Below are 16,996 nucleotides of genomic sequence, written 5' to 3'. Positions count from 1 at the left end.
TTTTTTTTTTTTTTTTTGAGTAGAATGCCATGGCATCATCATATCCTACAGCAACCTCAAATTCTTGGACTCAGGCGATCCTCTTGCTTCAGCCTCGTGAATAGCTGGGACTACAGGAACCTGTCACTAGGCCTGACTAGATATTTTGATTTTTAGTAGAGACAGGATCTCCCGCTTATTCAGGCTGGTCTCAAACTCCTGAGTTCAAGCAATCTACTCAGCCTCCCAGAGTGCTAAGATAACAGGTGTGAGCCACCACCCTGGACCCTTGTGTCAGCAAGTTCTAACTAAAGCATTATTTATTGAATTTCCAATATCTCTTTTTGACTTGAAAATCGGCTATGTAAGTTTCTATGAAAATATTTGAGAAGTATAAGTGGGTATGAAAGTAAGTAATATTCTGTTGGAGGAGCCTAATAGAAACCATGTTGGACTTAGTTGAAGTCATATACAGTTGTAAATTTGGATAATGGTTATAAAATAAGTTGTGTATATATAGAATGAATTTTTTTTTCTTATTTTGTTTTCCCTTTTTGTCTTTTCATGGAAGAAAGTTTTCTGGGGTTTTTAACTATGGCACATGTTTATTTTCTTAGTCTAGGAATAAGTTGATACTAAAGAAGAGAAATATAAGTGGGATTAAGTCAGTGAAATTTTCTAAACCCAATGAATTCGGATGCTATTTGTTAACCTGACTTAAATTCTGAAGAATTTGTAAGGCAAGATAATGGGGCTATAGGCAATTTATATCATCATTAATTTTAAGTCCTGGTGAGCCTCAAAAACAGGCATAAGATGCATAAGATTTTGTTGGCACAGTTTATTTGGATGCTGACTTTATTAGACCATCTCAAATAATTTAAATGCATGGGGTCAAGGAAAATTATTAATATAGCTAGGGTAGCAATTTGTGTATATATTTTAAGCTTACTTGGTTTTAAAATCTAAAAGACACAATCTGAATGTCCTAAATTTATAAATGTGCTGAGAAAGGACATGTTGACATCTGAAATGACTTAATGAGGTTGCTGCTTTTCATTCTCTGCTTTTCTTAAAGTCTGTTTGTGTTTGAACATTTTAGGTCATTTATAGCAAATACACTGACCTGGTTCCAAAGGAGGTTATGAACGCGGATGATCCAGACTTACAAAGACCTGATGAAGAAGCAATTAAAGAGGTAACTGAGAATTGATATATAAGGTGACTTTTTCACATTCTTATTAACTTCCAAACCACTCAATCTAATGTTTCTTGTTTCAGATAACAGAGAAGACAAGGGTAGCCTTAGAAAAATCTGTATCACAGAAGGTTGCCGCAGCCATGCCAGTTCGAGCAGCTGATAAACTGGCTCCTGCTCAGTATATCCGGTATGAGTCATGCCTAGAAGGCTTAGTTTCATTTCAGACTTGATTCAGATTAGGGGTCCTGATTTCTTTTACTATCCTATTTAGTAAGTTATGCTTGCTTTGTTTTGAATAATGACTTGAAGGCTATCAACTCTGTGGACAGTTTAAAGTTGTTGTTATTGTCATGTTGTTTGGCAGACCTGGGCCGGGTTCAAACCTGCCAGCCCCAGTGCATGTGGCCAGTGCTCTAACCACTGAGCCATGGGCATCAAGCCAAACTATATTTTAATTTTTAGAAATTAACAATTTATTATTATTTAAAATTTAACAACTGAAACCAAAAAATAGCTGGGCATTGTGGCAGGCATCTGTAGTCCCAGCTACTTGAGAGGCTGAGGCAAGAGAATCGCTTAAGCCCAAGAGTTTGAGGTTGCTGTGAGCTGTGACACCCCAACACTCTACCGAGGGTGACATAGTAAGACTCTATCTCAAAAAATATAATAGTATAAACACTAACATCTTAAAGTGGACATCTTAAAATACCATTTTCTTTTTTATTTTTTTGTGGAGACAGTCTCACTATGTCACCCTTGGTAGAGTGCCGTGGCATCACAGCTCACAGCAACCTCCAACTCTTGGGCTTAAGCGATTCTCTTGCCTCAGCCTCCCAAGTAGCTGGGACTGCAGGCGCCTGCCACAATGCCTGATTGTTGTTGTTGTTGGAGTTGTCATTGTTGTTCAGCTGGCCTGGGCCGGGCTGGAACCTGACACTCTTGGAGTATGTGGCTGGCACCTTACCCACTGTGCTATAGATGCTGAGCCTTAAAATACTTTCAGATTTTAAGAGATTTCACACAACTAAATCTTTGCATGGGTAGATGAATTATATACAGATAATAAGGGAAAATTTAGAGCTGATAGGTCTGCTGTTGTTATTCTAAAAACTGCTGCCTAAGTTACTTGCCAACATTATATTATAGGTATCTTTTCCTCAAATGCAGACTTACTCAACAGGTACTGTTTTCCAGACTATCAGTAAAACTGAATACTGCACCTTCCATGTTGGAAAATAGATGGGGATGGATTATTTGCAAACTGATACCATTCCTAGCTTCCATTTTGCTTATAGTTCATAATTTCTATTAGTTTTGTCTCTGTTTTTGTCTTTTCTGCCTAAATATTTTGTAATTTTCCACTAATACTTTGTGAAAGGATTGAAAATACAGTGTAGCTTAGGATTGTAACAGAAGGAAAATGCCTATTGAAAGCTTGAATTAGTTATACCTTTAGTTTTCTTCTGCCTTCTTTAGATACACACCATCTCAGCAAGGAGTAGCTTTCAACTCTGGAGCTAAACAGAGGGTTATTCGCATGGTAGAAATGCAAAAAGACCCAATGGAGCCTCCAAGATTCAAGTAAGTAGATGGCTTCATGACAATGAACCACCATTGTTTTTTTTGAGACAGAGCCTCAAGTTGTTGCCCTGGGTAGAGTGCTGTGGTATCACAGCTCACAGCAACCTTCAACTCCTGGGCTCAAGCGATTCTCCTGCCTCTGCCTCCCAAGTAGCTGGGACTACAGATGCCCACCACAATGACCGTCTATTTTTTGGTTGCAGTTGTCGTTGTTTGGTGGGTCTAGGCTGGATTCAAACCCACCAGCTCAGGTGTATGTGGCTGGCACCTTAGCTGCTTGAGCCACAGGTGCCGAGCCTGAACCACTATTGTTAAAAATGATATTAAAGGAAAAAGGTGGCCCAAATATCCATTTATGAGTGAATGGATAAACAAACTGATACATCCTTACATGGAATACTTTTGAGCAATAAGAAAGAATAAACTATTTACAAAAATGGCTAGGCATGGTGATACAGGCCTATAATCCTAGCTACTCAGAATGAAGTGGGAGGATCACTTGAACCTAGGAGTTTGATTCCATCCTGGGCTGTAACATAGTGAGACCCTGTCTGAAATAAACACAGACCAAGAAATACACACAATAATATGAATAAATCTCAAAATAATTATGATGAATGAAAACTAGGCAAGAACAATTACATACAGTATCATTCCATTTATATAAAATTCTAGCAAATGCAAACTAATTTATAATGAAGAAGTTGGTCAGTGGTTGCTTCTGGGGAGGAGGTAGAGACAGGAGATGGGAGGGATAAGAGCAGGTGTCCTCAAACTGTAGCCTGCGGGCAACATGCGGCCCACCGAGGACATTTATCTGACCCGCTGTGTGTTTTTGCCACCGCTGGCTATCCTGCTTAGCAGCCAACTCATCCTGGGGCCTGCAGTCTGGCCCTCCAACGGTCTGAGGGACAGTGAACTGGCCCCATGTTTAAAAAGTTTGAGGACTCCTGGATAAGAGGATAGAGAGTCAAGGAGCATGTGAAAACTTTCAGGGGTGATGGGTATGTTCACTATCTTGATTGGGATGATGGTTTCACAGGTGTATATTTGTGTCAAAATTTAATCAGATTGTACAGTTTAAATATATATAGTTAATTGTACGTTGATTGTATCTTTTTTTTTTCCCTGATTTTTAGTAGACATGAGGTTTTGCTCTTGATCAGAGTGATCTCTCCTAAGCTTAAGTAATCTGCCCGCTTCACCCTCCTGGAGTGCTGGCCGTACAGGTCTGGGCCACCACATTTAGCTCCTATCAGTTGTATCTTAATAAAGGTGCTTTTTAAAAAGGAAAAAAGTATAATACTCTGTGAAATGATAATATATCTGTATAGGTGAGATGAATGATGATAACAAGATTGGACACATTTCTGGTTTGTTTTGTTTTGTTTTTTTCAGAGACGGTCTCACTTTGTTACCCTCAGTAGAGTACTGTGGCATCACAGCTCACAGTAGCCTTCAGCTCTTGGGCTTAGGTGATTCTCTTGCCTCAGCCTCCCAAGTAGCTAGGACTACAGGTGCCTGCCACAACCCCTGGCTACTTTTTTGTTGCAGTTTGTCCAGGGCTGGGTTCGAACTCACCACCCTCAGTATATAGGGCCAGCACCCTACCCACTGAGCCACAGGCGCCACCCTGGACACATTTTCTTAATTATTAAAGCTGGATGATAGGTGTATAATAAATGGCCATTCCTTTGCAGTCTCAATTTTTGTCTATGTTTGAATTTACACAATAAAAAATGAGGAGGGGAAACTTGATATAACTAAAAGAGGAAAAGAGTATACAGGCATTGCCCAGGTTGAGACAGGTTCTGTAGGTTTGTTCTTAAGTTGAATTTGTATGTAAGTTGGAACTGGTACATTTACCTGTAATATCCATTCATAAGTGCAAGTTGTATGTGAGTCTCATATCTGTAACTTGGAGCTGCCTTTACCACTCTCTGATTGTGCTTTGATTTATCCTTCAGGATCAATAAGAAAATTCCCCGGGGACCACCTTCTCCTCCTGCACCTGTCATGCATTCTCCCAGCCGAAAGGTATTCTTTGTTAGAGTCTAAAATCTTTTTTCTGCTCATGATTTTATAAATAATCTCTTTATGCCTATATAGGTACATATCATCACATCGAGTTAGTTTTTTTATTTCTCAAGTTGAAATTAGTAGTGATTACAAAGTGTAGGTCCCAGAGTGCTTATGAGATGTGTATAGAATGTTAGCTATAAATTTTGTTATTAGTAACCTAAATCCTGCTTTAATTGCAATGAACAGAATCTGCTGTTTCACATGAAGGATGTTGTAAGAAGTGAATACATGAGTTCATTAAGTCTCTAATAATTGAGTGGCTTTTTATGATATGTTTTATTACTCAAAAGAATAATTTATCTGAAATAAATCATACCAAATAAATCATACCACTTTAAATATGGAAAAATACTATCCAGCATTCATAGCTATCAAAAATGATTTCTAGATTATTTTCCATTTTTTATACTTGTTTAAACTTAGGTCTAGGATCCATGATAAGGGAAGATAGTATATAGAGTGCTACCAAAACAAAAGGTATTTTGGCCTTTGACAAAGTCTGTGTATGTCACTGTGTATGGTGTTGTCTTTGAAGAGAAAGATTTTACTTGGGTTTTAGCTAGAAAGTAAATCTGAAAATGTTTTCTTTCTTCTCTCAATTCAGATGACTGTAAAGGAACAACAAGAGTGGAAGATTCCTCCTTGTATTTCTAACTGGAAAAATGCAAAGGTAATTGAGATGTCATAAAATCAGTATCTTCGTGTTATAACCTACTGGAAGACACCCAGGAAAGAGCTATAGCCTGTGTAACTTTTTGAAAAAGGAATGCACAATTTGTATGACTTTTTTTTTTTTTTTGGCCAGGACTGGGTTTGTACCTGTCACCTCTGGCATATGGGACCAGCCCCCTACCCTTTTGAGCCACAGGCGCCGCCCTATATGACTTTTTAATGTAATAAAAATACTAGTATGCCAGACACATGAGTACCATGTAGTTTTTTTAGTGAATTGTAGCTATCAGAAACAAACAGGCAGGGAATAAGTAGGATAAAGTACCCTATCAATATAAGATGATGATCTCTAGAAAATTCAAATTTAGGCACAGCTCCTGTAGCTCAAGTGGCTAGGATGCCAGTCACATACACCAGAGCTGGTGGGTTTGAATCCATTCCAGGCCTGCCAAACAACAATGACAACTATAACCAAAAAGTAGCTGGGCGTTGTGGCGGGTGCCTGTAGTCCCAGCTACTTGGGAGGCTGAGGAAAGAGGATTGTTTAAGCCCAGGAATTTGAGGTTGCTGTGTGCTGTGATGCCACAGCACTCTACCCAGGGCAACAGCTTGAAACTCTGTCTCGAAAAAAAAAGAAAGAAAAGAAAATTTGGCTTGGCGCCTATGACTCAAGTGGCTAAGGCGCCAGCCACATACACCTAAGGTGGCAGGTTCAAATCCAGCCTGGGCCCGCCAAACAACAATGACGGCTGCAACCAAAAAATAGCCAGGCATAGTGGCGGATGCCTGTGGTCCCAGCTACTTGGGAGGCAGAGGCAGGAAACTCGCTTGAGCTCAGGAGTTGGAGGTTGCTGTGAGCTGTAATGTCACAGCACTCTACCCAGGGGGACAGCTTGAGGCTCTGTCTCAAAAAAGAAAAATAAAAAATTTATGTCTAAAAATTATTTCTGAAAGAAATTAAACCAGTCTAATGATCATTTGACAAAAGAACAAAGCAGAGTAAATATGTATATATTTTTAGTGCTTTAATTTTCAGCTATATCTGTTGATAACATTGAGAGCTCAAGCTCTTTAATGCTATACACCTCAGCTAATTGCCACAACTTCCAAGAGTTTTTAAAGAATGTATAAAATGTGGGACAGATTTCCTAATCACTATTTCCTCTCTTTTCCCGAATCACATGTCAATCAATCAATCTGATACTGCTGCTTAAGACAGAGTCTGACACTGCCGCTTGAGCTAGAATGCAGTGGCTTCATCACAGTTCACTACAACCTTGAATTCTTGGGTTTAAGTGATGCTCTTGCCTCAGCCTCCCATGTAGCTGGGTCGACAGGCATATGACACATGTCCTGCTAATTTTGTCTATATTTTTTGTGCAGTCAAAGCCTCTTTGTTGCTCAGGCTAGTTTGCTACTCCTTGACCTCAAGCAGTCCTCCAACCTGAGCCTCCCAAAGCGCTAGTATTACTGGCCTGAGCCACCATGCTCTGCCTTGTGATTTTATTTTTGATGGATGAGGAAGGCCCTTTAACTTCCCTAACGGAATTTATGTACTCAGCCTAAAACTAAAATGTTGTTGACTGGCCTAATTTGGGTTACTTAATATGTATGCAAGTAAGTATCTGGAGCTGGTCTGTAACACTTCATTTTGTTAGGAGACCAGAAAGCAGAGGTCAACATTTGGGAGTCTACTCAGAAACCTGGGAAAATAAAGCTAAGCCTGAAAGTTACATGGATGTTCAAGATATTTCTTGTATTATTGAAATGGGACGCAAAATCTCAAAATGTAGAATGTCAGTTTTCTAGTGAACTTTATCTTATTTTTTATTTTCTAAAATTTAAAGAGTTTTAAGAATCTAACAAGTCGTTAAGACAGTACACCAGATTAAGCTACCTATAAATACTAAGATTATAGTAATTTATTCTACCTTTGTATTATATTGTATGGCTCTTATTTACTTGAGTTGTTCCTCAAGTAAATATAAGAGCTGTTTCCTTTTGTTTTAATTCACACTTATTAACATGAGAAATCTTTTTCTAGAGCTTGGGCTCTGAAGTGTCACATATCATACGATCTGAGTTTAAATCCTAGCTCATCTACTTATTAACTCTCTAACCTTGGGGGATATTACCTAAGCATCAATGAAGTGGACACAACAATGTTACTAGACTCATAGAGTTATTGTGAAGGTTAAATGAAACCATAGGGGCAAAGTGCTTAATCTACCACACAAAGCACTCATTGTTAGCTGTTGTTGTTTTGCATAGTTGTGAATAAAGATGTAAGAAAACTCTCTCCAACTAAATGGTTCTCAAAATGGATATATATGAATTTAATTTTTTAATTTTTATTAAATGATAACGTGTACAATGTGATGATTTGATATACAGTGTGGAATGCTTGAATCAGACTGATTAATGTAAAAATCACCTCACTTATTTTTTGTGGTAACATTTTTATAATTTACTCTTAGTTGTTTTGAAATGTACCCTTGCAGTGTGCGCATCAGGCAAGATCCCACCAAATGCCCTCCATCCTCCTCCCACTTGCCCTCCCCCTCTCCCTCATCTCCCTTCCTTGCTGGACTGTATTTCTGTTTTATCATTCATATGGGTGTGTAAGTGATTATATATTGGTTTCATAATAGTATCGAGTACATTGGATACGTTTTTTTCCATTCTTGAGATTTTATTCAACTCCATTACTAGATATCTACCCAGATGAACAAAAATCATTTTACAACAAAGACATTTGCACCAGAGTGTTTATTGCAGCCCTATTCATAATTGCCAAGTCATGGAAGTAGCCCAAATTGTGCTATATGTATACCATGGAATACTATGCAGCCATAAAAAGATAGAGACTTTACATCTTTTATGTGGCTATTCTGTGACTGGTGTTTTCTGTCTGCTTTCACACTAGGGTTATACAATTCCATTAGACAAACGTCTAGCTGCTGATGGACGAGGACTACAGACGGTACACATAAATGAAAATTTTGCCAAACTGGCTGAAGCTCTCTATATTGCTGATCGGAAGGTTGGTCTGTTGTAATTACTCATTTAATGTTGATACTTTTAAAATCCATTCTTAAGATAAGTGGTAATTTAGCTACAATACTGAACACCCAGAGAGAGTCTCACCTTTGTATGTGTGCCAGAGTTGGCAAGTAGACCTATACACACACCAGTGGTGATCCAGCTCCCCCTCACAGCATGCTGGAATAATGATGTTAGGGTTTGGGCTAGTGGAGAGCTTAGTGCACATAGGTTTTGAGAACGATATCTCCAGATAAAGATTAGAAAGAAGTTATTTATTTAATTTTTCCTACATGGAAACACTGAAAGAGAGGGAGATGGTATTGGCAATGAGAATCAGGTACTTTGGCTTTTCATTTAGGGGGTGAGGAAGGTTTATGGCTATAGCAAAATTAACAGGGTACTATGAAACTGCTATGTTAGTTGAGGCAGGTTATCAAAGTCTAAGAGTTGGCTTCCTTACCTTTCCTTGGAGATAGACTTTATCACTGGTGACACTGCCTTTGAGGTTAACAGTTTTGGGCAGGGACCCCTGCTGTTCACTCAGAAACTCTATTAAAAAAAAAAAAGATTGTTAAAAGCAACTTTACATCTCTTTTATATCTGTTCAGCTCTTTTCAGAAGTTGTACAAAACAGAACCCCTGTAGGGTGCCTGTTAGCTGGAGAACTCAGGATTGATCTTTAACTGATACTAGGAAATGTCAAGATTAGGTATTTTTCCTGTTATTTTTGCAGGGCTGCCCCTTTCAAATGGTTGGTTAGGCTAGGAATTTTGTGAAGATTGCCTGTATTATTCTATATTTCATAATTTTTCTCTATTTTAGATGTAGATGCCCTACAAAAGGGCATTTGGAAGAGCAGATCAACAACTAATGAACTGAATGCTACATAAAATGTCATTGATAGTTTTGACCAATATCAATATTATATTTTATGGTATACTTCACGCACATCATGGTATACGTTTAGAACACAGAAAAGCATGTCTTTGTCACAGCAAGTACATTTATAAAAACTCTAGTAGATTATAAGCTAAGGTTTTACATTGAGTTGACTTGATCATGAAAATTTAACCAGCTCCTGTTATATTGATAATGGAAATTGCTATATAGTCATCTTAATTTTGATTTTTAGATTTGTTTTTGAGACAGGGTCTCTCTCTGTTGCCCAGGCTAGCGTGCAGTAGCATCATCTATAGCTCAGTGTGTCTCAAATTCATAGGTTCAAGCAGTACTCCTGTCTTAGCTTCCTTGCTAATTTTTTTTATTTTTTGTAAAGACTGGTCTCTGTATGTTGCTCAGGTTGGTCTAAAACTCCTGGCCTCGGGCAATCCTATTGCCTCAACCTCCCAAAGTGCTAGGATTATAGGTGTGAAACACTGTGCTCAGCAATGTATTTATTTATTGAGACAGTCTTATACCCTCAGAGTGTCATAGCTCACTGCAACCTCAAACTCTTGGGCTCAAGTTATCCTCTTGCCTCAGCCTCTCAAGTAGCTGACTTTATAGGTTATTTGCCACAGTGCTCAGCTGTCTTTAAAGATGGAGTCTCACTCTTATTCAGATTGGTCTCAGAACTCCTGAGCTCCTGTAATCCACCTACCTCAGCCTCTCAGAGTGCTAGGATTACAGGTGTCAGCCCCTGTGCCTGACCCTCAGCCTTTTAGATTATTTTTGAGAAAGCATTAGTGAAACATTTTACTTAGAAAATTGCCAGGGGTCACTATCGTTTCAACCACTAAAACATTCACAGAGTTAAAAATGCTAACCTTGGCTTGGCGCCTGTGGCTCAAGTGGCTAAGGCGCCAGCCACATACACCTGAGCTGGCGGGTTCAAATCCAGCCCAGGCCCGCCAAACAATAATGACAGCTGCAACCAAAAAATGGCCAGGTATTGTGGTGGGCACCTGTAGTCCCAGCTACTTGGGAGGCGTAGGCAGGAGACTCGCTTGAGCCCAGGAGTTGGAGGTTGCTGTGAGCTGTGATGACATAGCACTCTACCCAGGGGGACAGCTTGAGGTTCTGTGTCAAAAAAAAAAAATACTGACCTTGTAGTATCTTCCAAGCCAGACATTGTTTTGGATAAGAATCTTCATTTTAATCAGCAATAACGAATCTGAATTCTGTATAAATGCTCTTACAAGTCAGACTTTATAGAGTTAGATGATAGCTAACTTAGCCTTCAGTACTGTCCTGTTTAATGTCTGACTTTACTAACAGGCTCGTGAAGCTGTGGAAATGCGTGCCCAAGTAGAGAGAAAAATGGCCCAGAAAGAAAAGGAGAAACATGAAGAGAAACTTAGAGAAATGGCCCAGAAAGCCAGAGAGAGGAGAGCTGGGATCAAAACCCATGTGGAAAAAGGTATGACATTCTCATTACCAAATTGAATTTACATTGTGAATAAAATGTATCTAATTTCAGAAAATCTGTTTTTGTTTTTGTTTTTTTTAAAGGAAACAAAAGTAGTAAAAAAGAATTAGATGTTTCAGAAATAATGTAGGAATAGAGAGTAACTTCTGTCTTACCTAGCTGGAGCAAAAGATAAGAGTATGTATTTAAAGGTAGCCCTTCAGTGTGCGACTATACTAGAAGTTTTTAACCTGAGTGATATACTTTACAGAATCACAGTTACTCAAATGATAGGCTTGATTTTTTTCTTAATTTTCTTGAGATTAGAGAAATGAGAATGCCAACTAATTGATTCAGCTCCCTTCCATAGTAACGTAATTTAGAGTTTTTCTGTCTTGTAGGCTAATGCACTTCTAATCATTAAATCTACTAGTATTTTCTCTCTGGCTTTAGTTAGTAATCTGTGTAGCTATATTTATGTAATTAGAGTGGGAAGATGAATTCCACTTCTAACTCAGGAAAATTTGTGAGTGATTTTTGTTTCATTAATAAATCCTAGCCTAGTACAATTACTTATTCATTAAGTTCACATTGAACACCTACTTTATGTAAAGCTCTCCAGTAGACACCAGGTTTTCTGCTAGATGGTGAGGGGAATGGGATATGTCAGCCAATATTCAAGTGGATGTAGACAGACAAAAAAGTTATTCATGTAGTATAGTAGAAAGTAATGATTGCTGTGGAGAAAAATACAACAAGAAAGGGGGTATAACAGTACCAGAAGTAGTGAGTGGTCAGAGTAAGCCTCACTTCTGGGATGGTAACATTACCACAAAAACTAGGAGTAAGGAAGCAAGCCTTGTGGCTATCTGGGAGAATAACAGAGCCAGAAGGCCAAAGCAAGTACAAAGGCCATAGGTTGGGAATGTGTCTGGTATGCTTAGGAAGTTGGGAGGCCAGGATGGCTGGATTGTAGTGAAAAGGGAAGAAAAAAAGTAGATGAGATGTCAGAGTAGCTAGGGCAGGTAGGAAAAGTAGCCAGATCATGTGTGGCCTTTTAGCCATTATAAGGATATAGTTTTTACTTCAAGTGACAAAGGAAGCGATTGAAGAGTTTTGAGTAGAGTGACATGATCTGACATATATTTTCCCAAGCTTTATTGGTGTATAATTGGCAAATAAAAAAATTGTATATGTTTAAGGTATACAACGTGATACTTTGTTTTGTTTTGAGATAGTCTTACTCTGTCGTCCCAGGCTAGAGTGCCTGGTGTCACAACTCATAGCAACGTCAAACTCTTTGGCTCAAGCATGCCTCTTGACTCTTGGGCTCAAGTGATCCTCTTGCCTCAGCCTCCTGAGTAGCTGGGACTATAGGTGTGAGCCACTATACCGGCTAATTTTTCTATTTTTTTTTAACAAAAACAAGGTTTTATTCTTGCTCAGACTGGTCAACTCCTGAGTTCAAGCAATCTGCCTGCTTCTACCTCCCAGAGTGTTAGGATTACACCATGTCCAGCCATAACACAACGTTTTGATGTACAAATACATGGTGAAATATTTATCACTATTATGCTAATTGACATTTCAAGCTCATAAAGTTACGTTTTAAATTTTTTGTAAGAATAATTAAGATCTTGGGTGGTGTCTGTGACTCCAACGAGTAGGGTACTGCCCCTGGCCAAAAACTGCAAAAAAAAAAGAATAAGATCTGCTTTCCCAGAAAATGTCAAGTATACAATGCAGTATTGTTAACTATTACTACCATATAGTGCGTAACATCTCCAGAACTCATTCAAATTGCACAAGTAAAACTTTGTTCATTTGGCCAATATTTTCTCTAACATAAATGTTTAAAAGATCACTCTGGCTGCTATGTTAGAAATAGAAGACTGTGGGGCCAGGCGCTGTGGCTCACGCCTGTAATCCTAGCACTCTGGGAGGCTGAGGCGGGTAGATAACTTGAGCGTATGAGTTTCAGACCAATCTGAACAAAAAGTAAGACCCCCGTCTCTACTAAAAATACAAAAACTGAGGCGAGAGGATCGCTTGAGCTCTAGTTGGAGATTGCTGTGAGCTATGACACCATGGTACTTTACCTAGGGTGACAGCTTGAGACTCTGTCTCCAAAAAAAAAAAATTACAAGACTGTGGCATGGTCTTGGGCAAAAATAGAGAAGCTGTTTGGAAGACTACTGCAATAAACCAGATGCAAAATAGTTTTTCATCTAGATGTAAACATGGTCATCACCAACATCTAATACTGGATGCATTTTTGAGGTAGCACTAACAAAATTTGCTTATGGATTAAGTAGTGGTATAAAAGAAAAATAGGAGTCAGGGGTATCTCCAGAACTTTTTTGTCCTGGGCAGTTGGAAAGGATTAAATTGCTCTTTACTAATGTTGGGAAGAATAGGTTTGGGTGGAAAAGATGAGAAATTTAATTCATGATATGTTAAGCATAAGATTGAAGTGTTAAGTGGGCACTTGGTTATAGAAGTATAGAGTTCAATTATAGGAAGTTAACCAAGGCTATAGAGTGATCCACTTCCCTGAAGCATGCATGAATGACTTAATGTGGCAAGATGTAAATACCTACATGTTATATACATACCCACTGAAGGCAATTAGATGTTAAGCTTAATGTATCTAAGCTCTCTAAACTGATAAAAAACTAAAATCGTTCTTGAGAAATTAAAATTTTTAAAAATTTATTGCCAGGTATTACTCAAAACTAACATTTCAGTGTTTTTTTTTTATGGCAGGTGCCTCTCTGAGGACTTTACATGTATTACCACATAATTCCTACAGCAACCTTATGCAGTGGTACTGTCATTATCACTTTTTTACAGAGAAAACTAAAGCTTAGAGTAGTTAAGTAACCTGCATGAGGTCACATTGCTAATTTGTCATAGAAACAAGATTTGAATCCAGATGGGTTGGCTCATGGGCTCTTTACTATATCTCCTCAGACTGGTGAAGGTAGAGAAAGTGAAAATAGACAGAAATTAAGTAAAGATCAAGATACAGCCAGCCTCTATGGAACACAAAGATTCTCTATTCAATAAAAAACTTTGAAAATATAAGGGAAAACTTATGCATAAATCTTTTTTCTGACATGAAAATTTTCAAACATAGAAGAAGTCAAAGGATTACATAATGACCACCATATCAGATCCTCCTCATCTATATTATTCAGTTAATATTTTTTTAACAACAAATATGCTCCCATAAAAGAAAAGCTTCACTGCTGAAGGGTGAATTCTACCAGATATTTAAAGAAAGACTAATACCCATTCCACTCAAACTGTTCCAAAAAATTGAAGAGGTGGGAATACTTCCAAACTCATTCTCTGAGGCTGACATTACCCTCTTAGCAAAACCTGACATGGACAAAAACCACAACTATAGGCCAATATTGCTGATGAATGGAGATGCAACAAAATGCTAGGAAACCAAACCTGCTAGCACCTGGACAAAATGCTAGCAAACCAAATTCAACAATACAAAAAAAAAAAATCATTCATCATGATCAAGTGGGATTCAATCCCAGGGATGCAAGGATGGGATGGTTCACCATACACAAATCAATAAACACGACAGATCACATTTAACAGAGTCAAGAACAAACTTTTTTTTTGCTGTTTTTGACTGGAGCCAGGTTTGAACCTGCCACCTGCAGTATATGGGGCTGTTGACCTACTCCTTTGAGCCACAGGTGCCGCCCAAGAACAAACTTTATATAGTTCAGTAGATGCTGAAAAAAGTGTTAATAAAATTCAACATCTCTTCATGATAAAAACTCTCAAACTAGGTACAAAAGGAACATACCTCAAAATAATAAAGACCATATATGAGAAATCTGCAGTTAACATCCTATTGAATGGAGGACAATTGACAGATTTTCCTCTAAAATCTGGAACAAGACATGAGCTTTCACTGCCTTTATTAACATGGCACTGGATGATTGGGTGTGGTGGCTCATGTGTACAATCCTATTAATCTGGGAGGCCAAGGTAGATGGATTGCTTGAGCTCAGGAGTTGGAGACTAGCCTGAGCAAGAGTGAAAACCCATCTCTACTAAAAATAGAAAAAGTAGCTGGGCATTGTGGTAGGCACCTATACTCCCAGGTACTGGGGAGGCTTAGGCAAGAGGATCACTTGAGCCTATGAGTTTGAGGTTGCCATGAGCTATGACAGCATGACACTCTACCCAGAGTGACAGAGTGACTCTGTCTCAAAAAAAAAAAAAAGAAAGAAAAATGGGCAAATGATCTGAATGTACATTTCTCAAAAGAAGACAGATGGTCAACAAGTATAAGAAGAAGTACTCAACATCACTAATCATCAGGGAAATGCAAATCTGGACCATAATGACAAATACCAATCTCACTCCCATTAAAATGGCTATTGTCAGAAGACAACAGTAGATGCTGGCAAGAATCTGGAGATAGGGGAGTGTAAGTGCACTACTGTTAGGAATGTAAATTAGTACAGCCACTATGGAAAATTGCATGGAGTTTCCTCAAAAAAACAAAAAATAGATCCTATCACATGATCCAATAGTCCCACTGCTGGCTATATATCCAAAGGAAAGGAAATCAGTATATCGAAGAGATACCTGCACTCCCATGTTAATTGCAGCACTCTTCATAATAGCTGAGCTAATCAACTTAAATGTCCATCAACAGAGGAATGGAGAAAGAAAATGTGTTATCTCTGTATAATGGAATATTACTCAGCCATGAGAAAGAATGAAATTTGTCATTTGCAGCAATATGGATGGAACTGAAGGACAGTATGTTAAGTGAAATAAACCAGCCACAGAAAGACAAATATCACATGTTCTCACTCATATGTAAGGACTAATAAAAGCTGATCTAATGGGGGTAGAAGATAGAATGATGGTTCCAGAGACTGGGAAAGGAAGAGGGAGCAAGAGGAGGATGAAGAGAAGTTAGGTAATGGAATTGGTATAAACATTCTATTAGAGAGAAAGAATATGTTTCAGTGCTCAATAGTACAAATAACTTACCAAATATTTAAAATTAGCTTTAAAAGATTTTGAATGTTCCCGACACAAAGAAATGATAGATGTTTGAGATAATGGATATCCCAATTAACCCAATTTGATTATTGCATATTGTATGTATCATGTTTCCCCAGAAATAAGATGCTGTCTTATATTTATTTTTTCTCAAGAAGACATACTAGGGCTTATTTTCAGGGGATGTCTTCCTCTCCGTGCTGAAATGTACGGCATGGCTATGCATCGTATCTGCATAGCCACGCCCATCACTAGGTCTTATCGGGGTAGGGCTTATATTTAACAAATGCATAGAAATCCTGCTAGGGCTTATTTTTTTGGGTAGGTCTTACTTTTGGAGAAACACAGTATATGTCAGATATCATGTAGTCCATAAATATGTACAATTATTATGTATCAAGAATTTTATTTAAAATAAAAAACATTGCAAAATTTATCCTATATCTCTATTCCTCTATCATTCCTCCTATCTACTTTGTATTTCAAAAGTTGAAAACAACAGTATACTTTACCTCTACACACTTTAGCTACATGGATAATTCTAGCATTCATATTCAAAAATTAAACTAATAGTATTCATTGGATTTAAATTGTTTTAAAAGATGAAGTATGACTATAAAGAAGTTCGTGGAATTTTTGTGTCTAAATAATATTTTCTTATTCAAAATGTTAATGGATAAAGTAATTTTCAACTGTGTCCACACACACAGAGGATGGGGAGGCACGTGAGAGGGATGAAATCCGGCACGATAGGCGAAAAGAGAGACAGCATGACCGGAATCTTTCCAGGGCAGCTCCTGATAAGAGGTAGGTGCTATTTGAGATACATACAAATTGTGAAGAGTGGGCCTTTTTCTACCTTTTTTTTTTTTTTGAGACAGAGCCTCAAATCTAGTACATTATAGCCTTACAGTCAATATCAAAGCTGCTTGCTAAATCTTAAAGCTTTAAGGAACTACAAAGTAGTTTCTGTACATAAGAAATTTGGGGACTCTAGGAACTTCTTTGGTTTCTTTTTTTTTTTTTTTTTTTTTTTTTTT

The 16,996-nt window shown here is 38.0% G+C and overlaps 1 protein-coding gene across 1 annotated transcript in view; it reads left to right on the top strand.

Moving 5' to 3' along the window:
- Positions 1-16,996, top strand: part of SNW1 (SNW domain containing 1) — a 39,438-nt gene that overhangs the window by 14,168 nt on the left and 8,274 nt on the right. Inside the window, exons 4-11 of the mRNA XM_003786948.2 lie at positions 1,082-1,177; positions 1,261-1,367; positions 2,657-2,761; positions 4,729-4,798; positions 5,448-5,513; positions 8,442-8,558; positions 10,778-10,919; positions 16,667-16,763. Of these exons, the coding sequence (XP_003786996.1) occupies positions 1,082-1,177; positions 1,261-1,367; positions 2,657-2,761; positions 4,729-4,798; positions 5,448-5,513; positions 8,442-8,558; positions 10,778-10,919; positions 16,667-16,763 (800 nt within the window). The remainder of the gene's footprint in view (positions 1-1,081; positions 1,178-1,260; positions 1,368-2,656; positions 2,762-4,728; positions 4,799-5,447; positions 5,514-8,441; positions 8,559-10,777; positions 10,920-16,666; positions 16,764-16,996) is intronic.

The sequence above is a fragment of the Otolemur garnettii genome, unplaced genomic scaffold (assembly GCF_000181295.1).
Source record: "Otolemur garnettii isolate 467f Iridium unplaced genomic scaffold, OtoGar3 scaffold00020, whole genome shotgun sequence".
In the NCBI taxonomy this organism is placed as follows: Eukaryota; Metazoa; Chordata; class Mammalia; order Primates; family Galagidae; genus Otolemur; species Otolemur garnettii.
This window is presented reverse-complemented; position numbering and strand designations above follow the sequence as displayed.